This window comes from Gekko japonicus, unplaced genomic scaffold (assembly GCF_001447785.1).
Source record: "Gekko japonicus isolate JY-2015 unplaced genomic scaffold, Gekko_japonicus_V1.1 scaffold358, whole genome shotgun sequence".
Taxonomy (NCBI): domain Eukaryota; kingdom Metazoa; phylum Chordata; class Lepidosauria; order Squamata; family Gekkonidae; genus Gekko; species Gekko japonicus.
In genome coordinates, this window is record NW_015161962.1 from 70,876 (window position 1) to 80,044 (window position 9,169).

At 60.7% G+C, this 9,169-nt stretch overlaps 1 protein-coding gene across 1 annotated transcript in view; it reads left to right on the plus strand.

Annotated features, from left to right (window-relative positions):
• The window catches only part of NES (nestin), a 13,709-nt gene extending 4,927 nt beyond the window's left edge, over window positions 1-8,782 (plus strand). Inside the window, 3 exon segments of the mRNA XM_015429549.1 lie at window positions 697-782; window positions 1,651-1,724; window positions 2,339-8,782. Of these exon segments, the coding sequence (XP_015285035.1) occupies window positions 697-782; window positions 1,651-1,724; window positions 2,339-7,488 (5,310 nt within the window). The 3' untranslated portion in view covers window positions 7,489-8,782.
• The last annotated feature ends 387 nt before the right edge of the window (window positions 8,783-9,169 follow it).

Genomic DNA, 9,169 nt, shown 5'->3' on the forward strand with positions numbered 1-9,169 from the left:
CCAGAATAGCTTCCCACGGGAGCCACCCCCCTCCCCAGATGGCTCCGGACAAAAGTGGGGGGGGGAGAGAAAGAGAGAGAGATGCAGCAGGTGGTCTCCTCCTCCCCCTCCCCCGAGATTAGCATGTGAATGAGGGGCCCCTTCCCTGCCCTGCCCTGCCCTGGAGGGGGGAGGGCTTCACTCCCTCCAGAGTGGCTGGCAGAGGGGGTGTGTGTGTGTCGTGTCCCCCCCCCACCCCCGACGGCTGAGGACCCGGGGGGAGGGGGCCCTTCCTGGGCTGGAGGGGCGTGCGGCAGCCCCCCAAGGGTGAGGGGGAACTCCGCATCTCTCCCACCCCACCCCTGCTGCGGGAAGTGCCCGGCAGGCAGCAAGAGTCCTCCCCCTCCTTCTGGGGGGGGGGAGAAGAGATTGGCTTTATCCCCCATGGCCCTTCACTACCCAAGGGAGTCTCAGAGTGGCTTACAAACTCCTTTCCCTTCCCCTTCCCACAACAGACACCCCCTGTGAGGTGGGCGGGGCTGAGAGAGCTCTTGAGAGAAACTGCTCTTTTTTTAAGGACAGCTCTTGTCAGCCCAAGGTCATCCAGCAGGTGCAAGTGGAGGAGGAGTGGGGAATCAGACCCGGTTCTCTCCCAGATCAGAGTCCGCCTGCACTTCACCACCGCACCAGACTGGCTCTCTGGTCTCTCCGCTGCAGCAGGAGGGGCAGAGAGCGACCGAGGCCAGTCCGGAGCCCGCGGTGGGCAGCGTCGGTGTGCCCTCGCCCGAGGCCCCCGGAGGCCGGTCTCCTTCGCTTGCCCGCTCCAGTGGGGGGGGGCTCTGCACACCCCCAGCAAGCCAGGCGAGGCGCCCTCTGCGCGGCTCTCTCTGGGGGGGGCCACCCCACCCCCCGCTGCCCCAGCTGCAGTCTGGCACAGCCCCTCCCGAGTGCCGCCACCCTCCCTCCGCCCGAGGCGCCCTGGAGAGCCTCGGCCAGGCTAGGGTTGCCAGCCTCCAGGTGAGGCCTGGTCTCTCCGCTGCAGCAGGAGGGGCAGAGAGCGACCGAGGCCAGTCCGGAGCCCGCGGTGGGCAGCGTCGGTGTGCCCTCGCCCGAGGCCCCCGGAGGCCGGTCTCCTTCGCTTGCCCGCTCCAGTGGGGGGGGGGCTCTGCACACCCCCAGCAAGCCAGGCGAGGCGCCCTCTGCGCGGCTCTCTCTGGGGGGGGCCACCCCACCCCCCGCTGCCCCAGCTGCAGTCTGGCACAGCCCCTCCCGAGTGCCGCCACCCTCCCTCCGCCCGAGGCGCCCTGGAGAGCCTCGGCCAGGCTAGGGTTGCCAGCCTCCAGGTGAGGCCTGGAGAACTCCCGCTTTTACCACTGATCTCCAGCTGACAGAGATCAGCTCCCCTGGAAGAGAAAAAGGCTGCTTTGGAGGGTGGGCTCTCTGTTGCACAGTGCCACGTCGAGGCCCCTCCCCAAACCCCGCCCCTCCTGGACACCCCCCCAAAGTCTCCAGGTATTTCCCAACCCAGAGCTGGCCACCCTAGGCCAGTCGGAGGAGACGATACTGACCTGGATGGGCCCCGAGGGAGGGTGGAGGGGTGTCTGATTCAGTTAAGAGGCGGCTTCGTGTGTTCACATAACCCCCCCCCCCTCCATTCTGCCTTTCTTTCAGGACCCTCTTGGAAGCGGAGAGCACCCGGCTGCTGCAGAGGCCGGCAGACCCCAGACTGGCCCTCAGCCTCCCAGGTGAGCCCAGGGACCGGGAGGGCCGGAGGGAGGGGAGGGCCCTGCTCCAGAGCCAGCCATGGCCGGGGGGGCGGCCTTGGGGGGCCTGCAGCAGCAGGAGGAAGCGGGAGTCCGGCGGCACCTGCGGAGCGAGCAGCAGCGTGGGTTGGTTCCGGCAGGAGCCCTCGTGAGTCAGCGCTCACTTCCCCAGAGGCTGGAAACGGAGGTTGTGGTTCTTTCAGGGCCTGCCAGACTTCTGGGGGTTTTATTTGTCTTTTCTGTGGCTCCAGTCCAAAGAAGTGGGGGGGGGGAGGCTGGTTCCTGACTTTCAGGATGGGACTCTGAAGAAAAAGGTCACCCACGGCCCTGGTTGGGACCCCCACCCTGCCTGCCCCCTCTCCCACCCTCCCTGCCCAGGCAGCTGCCTGCCAGCCGCAGCAAGATGTAGATGCCGGGTCACGGAGACGGCCTGCCTAGAAGGGGGAAGCCGAAGGGGGCCTCTTTTTGCTAAAAACGCCTCGCGCCCCCACCCGGTAAAGTTGTGCGCCTTGCCCCTCCGTGACGTCGATCAAGTGTGTGTTGAATGCAAATTCCTGATGTAATATTCCTGCTTTCCTTCTTTGTGCCTCCTGCAGATGGCAAACTGGAAGCGAGTGCGAGGAAGCGCCAAACAGTGTCTCTGGAAAGAGGGAACCGGGGGCACCGAGACCCCAGGCCGACCTCCGCAGCCTTCTTGAAGGGAGGCGTGGCGCCTCAGCTGCCCAAGAACCAGAGTGGCCCCCTCACGGTCCACACCGTCTCTGTGCTCCCCAAGAGCAGAAGCCCTGTCCTGCGAGAGTTCCAGAAAGCCAGCGCCGCCCTGCAGTCCCAGTCCGCAAAGGCTCTGGAGGGGGCGAGCGGCCCGGCTTTCATAGACTCTGCTGCTCTTCAGTTGGGCTCCTCCTCCCAACAAAGCGAGATGATGACGGCCGGCAAAGCTGGAACAGTTTCCCAGTCCTCCGCCCCTGAACCGCCCTGCTTTCCAGCTCTAGTTCCAAATGTCTTGGGAGAGTCCAGCTCAAACCCAGAGCAAAGTCACCCTCCGGAAGAAGACGGAGAGGAGAATTCAGCCCAAACAAAAACAAGGGAACTGGGGGAGAAAGCGGAGCTTCGCGAGGAAGTGGAGGAGGAAGAGAAGCCGGCCAACGAGGAGCCCCCTTGGAAGACCACCCTGCACCGTGTGCCTCATCCCTCCCCCCAGCTGGGCACGGAAGCCTCAGGTGCCGCGCTACAGGAGGCTCACGCGGGAGAGGTCCGCTTTGAAGCCGGCTGGCTGGGCGCAGCTGAAACGCCAAATGGCATCCCTTCGGATGACTCTTCGTCCGTGGAAGAAGGAAATGGGGCAGCTGCTTCTCCAGGCACCGCTGCATTCGAGGAGGCCATGCCAGGGCTGCACAAAAGCCACATGGAAGGTCTTCTGGAGGGCGTCCCGGGCTGTGAGGACTCCAGAGAGATTAATGGTGGTGGCCCAGAAGTATGTTCTCAGCAGCAGGAAGAAGCAGCAGCTGTGTGGGTGCCTCGGGATGCAGAACCATCCTCCCGACAAGAAACACGACTGCCAGAGGAAGAGAGAAGTCCTTCCACCCAGCGGGACAAAGAGGAGGTCGTGTTTGACATCCCAGTCGCTGGCAGGATTGACGGCTACAATGAAATGAGCTCACCAGAGCAGACCGAGGTTGGTGGCGGTGAGCGGCCCCCTCCTCTCCAGGGCATCGTGCAGAGAGGTGAGTCGCCTGAGGGTGTCCAGGGCACCAGATCAGCTGGTCAACTGGACACGGGTGCAGCTGCCGTTCTGAGGGACGACTGGGACAGCCCGCAGCCTGGCACGAGCGGTGCCGAGGACCACACCGGTGCCACAGGGCCAGACGTGGAGGAGACCGACGGAGGGGCAGAAGACCTTGACGTGGTGAGCACCGAAGCGCTGCATCTCTCCGAGGACGAGGAACGGAGAGCCCTTTCGAGCCCCTCCAGGGAGAGCGAAGAGTGCGACTTCCAGGCAGAGATGCTGGAAAGGGAGTTTCTTCAGGCAGAAGAATTTGTAGTTGAAACTTTGTCACCACCCATAAGCCACTCGTTTTATTCTGCAGAAAGTCACCAAGACCATCACTTTCTTGGGACAGAACAGGAAGCCCCTGAGGAAGAAACGTCGCTTTCCAAAACAGATTATGCCTTGCCAAAGGAAGAGGGAAAAGAGGTGGACTCAGAACCTGAGACCCCAAGGGTTGAAGAAGAGGCTGCCTTGAGGGATGACCACTCAACAAATACCTGGACCGCTGAGCCCAAGGCCAAGGAAGAGGAGGCAGGGGCTGAGGAGCCACAGCAGGATATTTGGGGACGAGAAGGTCTCCTTGAAGAAGAGGATGCTTTGTGCAAGGAAGACATAATGCAGAAGAAAGAAACTGCCACCTTGCAAGATTGGACCTGGGAGCACCAAACTGTCTTGCAGCAGGAGAACGTGGAGAGTGTTCTGAGGCAGGAGATGTCCACAAGAGATCAAGGAGAGGAAACAGTAGAGGCGGGTCAAGGAGACCTGCCCATGGCACAGCAGGTGGAAGAAGAAGAGATCATCACCCAAGGAGATCAAGGAGAGGAAACAGTAGACGCGTTACAAGGAGGAGACCTGCCCGTTGACCAGCAGATGGAAGACAAAGAGATCACCGCCCAAGGGGAGGAAACAGTAGAGGTGTGTCAAGGAGACCTGCCCATGGCACAGCAGGTGGAAGAAGAAGAGATCATCACCCAAGGAGATCAAGGAGAGGAAACAGTAGACGCGTTACAAGGAGGAGACCTGCCCGTTGAACAGCAGATGGAAGACAAAGAGATCACCGCCCAAGGGGAGGAAACAGTAGAGGTGTGTCAAGGAGACCTGCCCATGGCACAGCAGGTGGAAGAAGAAGAGATCATCACCCAAGGAGATCAAGGAGAGGAAACAGTATACGCGTTACAAGGAGGAGACCTGCCCGTTGACCAGCAGATGGAAGACAAAGAGATCGCCACCCAAGGGGAGGAAACAGTAGAGGCGTGTGAAGGAGGAGACCTGCCCATGGACCAGCAGATGGAAGACAAAGAGATCGCCATCCAAGGGGCGGAAACAGTAGAGGCGTGTGAAAGAGGAGACCTGCCCATGGACCATCAGGTGGAAGACAAAGAGATCGCCACCCAAGGGGAGGAAACAGTAGAGGTGTGTGAAGGAGGAGACCTGCCCGTGGACCATCAGGTGGAAGACAAAGAGATCGCCACCCAAGGGGAGGAAACAGGAGAGGCGTGTGAAGGAAGAGACCTGCCCGTGGAGCAACAGATGGAAGACGAAGAGATCGCCACCCAAGGGGAGGAGACAGTAGAGGTGTGTGAAGGAGGAGACCTGCCCGTGGAGCAGCAGATGGAAGACAAAGAGATCACCGCCCAAAGAGAACAAGGGGAGGAAACAGGAGAGGCGTGTGAAGGAAGAGACCTGCCCGTGGAGCAGCAGATGGAAGACAAAGATATCACCGCCCAAAGAGAACAAGGCGAGGAAACAGGAGAGGCGTGTCCGGGAGACCTGCCCATGGAGGAGCAGGCGGAGGAAGAAGGGATCGCCATGGCTTCCGCTGAGAGGGATGTGCTGAATGGAGGAGATTTGATAGCAGAGTCAGAAGCAACGGAGACTGAGGAGGCAGAGTCAAAGACGAGCCTTGTAGGGAACGCAGAAACGATGGGCTGTGGCACTAGGAGAGATCTGCAGGAGGAAGAGAATCCAGAAGCCAACCTGGTATCCAAGACTGATACTCGGCAGGCAGAAGAACAGCATGCTACTCCTGAGAGAGAAGAAACCTGCCCAAACCAACATTCACTGCACTGCGACCAAAGCCTGCCCCACGAAGCTGGCCCTGGAGCACTGGAGGCTCCTTCAGAAGCGCTGGACCACACTGCCAGTGGGCTCGAAGCAAAGTCCGACCGTGGCCCCCAGGAGACGGATGTGTCTTCTGGAAGGGACCATCCCTTGCAAAGTGGTCATTCAGGGTCTGGGGTTTCCCTTGAATCCTTAGATGTTTCCCCAGACACCACCCATGGAACAGAAGGGATTGAAGCGGAGCTGGAAAGCAGAAGAGAGATCGAACTGGAGGAGACTTTGCCAGATAGCACGCCCTTGCATCTGTATGATGAAAAGATGTTGGCTGTGACCGGGAAGGGACAGCCGCTTCCGGAGGACGAAGACGCAGCAGAGGCACCCCTCCTGACCAAAGACAGTGTCACTTCTGCGGAGGCGATGGGACAAGCAGCGGAGGAAGCAGCCCTGTGTCCAGACAGTTCCCAGGAAGGAGATGGCGACGCCAAAGTGTGGGAGGGTGTAGATGAGGAGGGAGGTGGGCACATGGAATCTGCTCCCAAGCAGAAGTCCCCCAGTTCCGAGGACCTTCTTGCTTCAAGAGATTTAGAAGAAGCGGAGACTGAGAGTTGGGAACTCATCAGAGGTGACGAAGAAGGCCTGCCTGCCGAGGGAGTTGAAATGCCTGGTCCAGAAGACCGTTTCCCCCCATTGGATGCAGAAGTTGACGAACAGCCTGGGGGAATTGTGGGCCGTGGGAGTGGTGCGAGAAAAGAACTTGCCTGTGGAGAAGTGGCCCGTGAGGAATCTGGCAGTCCAGATTTTGTCTGGGAGACAGAAAGAGACAACATATTTCAGCCGGATCCCAGCTACGTTCAGGAACGCTTCCAGGGGGGAAATGACAGCCCTTTGGGATTTAGCGAGCCCAGCCACACAGTGCCTGAAGGCTCCCACAAGGTTTCTCCGCTGACCAGTGTTGCCGACCTGGGAGAGATTGTGCTGGAGGAAGAGCAGTCTGCAGATGGGCAGGAAGACGGTGCAGAAGCGGAAGGTTTTGTGTACTGTGGAGAGGAAAGGGGGCCGTGTGTCCATGACTCCCAACCAGTCTCTGGTCTAGAAAACTGTAGCGGAGAAGAGCCCACCCGACCAACAGACTTGCCTGAACTGAGTTCAAGTGGTACAGATTCTGCAGACCCTTCCCTGAAGGAAGAAGCGAGTCTTCCCGTAGACAGCTTGAGAGACTCCGATATCCTGGAAATCGTGGAGCAGGCCCTGGAGTTTAGCCAAGAGGCCATCTGGGCCGCTGAGCGGACCGTTGGGGCAGAGAAGCGGGCAGCCCAGGGAGATGTTCTCTGCTCCCCGGTGGCAGAGAGGAACGGCAGCTCCCCCCTGGCATTGCCTGACGTAGGCAGATCCCAGGTGCCTGCAGAGACCCCCAGGGCCCCCTCCCCAGATGCCAAAGACCCAGCGGGATCTAGTCACCTGTGGGCTGGAGACAACGGTAACGGGCTGCAGCAGGATCCTAGCCTGGCGGACTTCACCGCTGAGGTACTGAATGGCCTCGGGGGCCTTCACTCTGGCAACGGGGGAGAACGGATCGAGGGGCTGGCCGCCCGCCAGCACTTCCGCAGGCAGGGCCCCGGTGACCAGTACCCACCTCAGGCACGAGTGGGTGAAGAGGCGCCCAGAACTGGAGACGTCCGTTCCGAAACCCACGAGAAGGATTCCCCGGAGTACAGAGGGCAGGAGGGGGTGGACGTTGCCAAGAGCCTGTTTGCTAACCGGATGCAGGCCGCGCACCTGAAAGGAAAGGATGCCGAGGTGGAGGCCGATTCCGTCCCGTCCCATTTCGGAGAAGAAATTCTCCACCCGGAGTCCAGTCAGCCCCTGAAGTTCCGACCAGAAGAGGAAGACGAGTTGTGGTCTCCAGAAGACCAATGAAATAGTGGCTTAGTGGCTTCCTCTCTTCCAGCCTCCGCGTTTTCCCCCCCTCCCTGACTTCCCGTCACCCATTTGGAATTTGAAAATAGGCGGCCATATCGACAATCAGAGACACGGTGTAGACAGAACTTTTACCCTTTCAGGACTTCCGCTCTATGGTAGCCATTTTTTAAAAAACGTTTGAACGAGTGTTCAGGGCTCCAGTGCCTTGTAAGGAAAAGTAAGATGGGATCCAGGGCCGGGACTGTTGCCTTTTCCTCAAGGTAACCCATCCTTTGGGGGATGATACACTGGCGGAAGCCTCCAGTCACCTTCTGGGGGGGGGGATGGGACTCTGCCCATTCAGAGCTGACGGGGGAGGTGAGTCAGTCCCCCCCCCCTCCGTGGTGCCCCTTCTCCTTTTTCACTCGCTGAATCCCGTCACCAGCAGCGCCGGCTGAAGCACCAGCAGGAGGCCACGGGTGATGGTTTTCTTGGGGGGGGGGAGGGCAGCACAGCCTCTGTTTCCACCACTCAGAGGTCGACTCAACGCCCCTTCAGACCGTCCCTCGAAACGGCGCCAGAGGGGCGAAGCTGACCAGGCCAGTGCCTGGGGAGCTTCTGGTGGGGTCCACTTCTGGACAGCAGCTGCCTCCCTCGGGCTTCCTGGCCTCCCGCAGGCCGCCCTGCCCAGAGCCCGCAGCCCCAGAGGAGCGCTGCTGTGTGGCCATCCGGTGGTGGGCGGCGGGTCCTTCGGCGGAGGCGCCAAAGCCCACGCCTCCCAAACACCCCTCTCACCTTGGCGGGAAGGCAGTTCTGCCCCCAGGAAAGAAGGAAAGCTTGAAAAGTGACTGTGAGGGGTGAAGGGGCTGGGGGGGCAAGCGGGGGCACCCCACACACCCCGAGAGCCTGGCGCTCTGCCCCCTCTGAGGGCTGCCTGTGGCCCTCGGTCTCTTCCCCGCCCTCAGCCCTGCCTTCTTGGCCTCAGAGTGGGAGCTCTGCGTGTTCCTTCTCGGCTCCGCAGCAGTGGCGGCCACAGGGGCAGGCGGATGGAGCCGCCCTCCAGCAGGCCCCGTCGGTGGACGGTGGGATTCCAGGGAAGTTCGAAGGTCCTCAACCATGAATTGGGCAGAAAGCTCATCCCCACCCCACACCCCACCCCATCTCCCCTTTGACTGACTCGTAGAATCCTAGAGTGGGGAGGGGCCCCGCAGGCCATCTATTCCGACCCCCGGCCCCAAGGCAGGACCGGCCTAGAGCATCTCCGACAAAGCATCTCTCTGACTCCTTTCCGGAACACGTTTCAGACGCCCTAATCCACTCCTTTTTTGTGTGTGTGTCTCTGTGTGTGCGTGCGTGTACTCATTTTACAAAATATATACGATTCTAAAAAAAAAACGTGGGCCTCTGTGCAATCCTGCCTGTGGGTTTTCATGAATTTTATGGAGGGGGGTGGAGAGAAATCCCAAGGCCTGGCCTGGCGCTGCCAGAGATGTCTTCTGGCCACTTGGCAGCCCCCCAGGGTCGAGGGCCGCAGCACGGGGCTCTTGGAGGCGGAGGGGGGGCGTTGTCCCCACGGGCCCTGGAGGGCAGCCCTCTCCCGCTGGAGCCCACTGAAATGAAGCTCGAGGCCACACACACACACACACACACACACCCCGAGCAGGAGCCCTGCCTGGTATGGCACCCGTGAGGGGAGAGG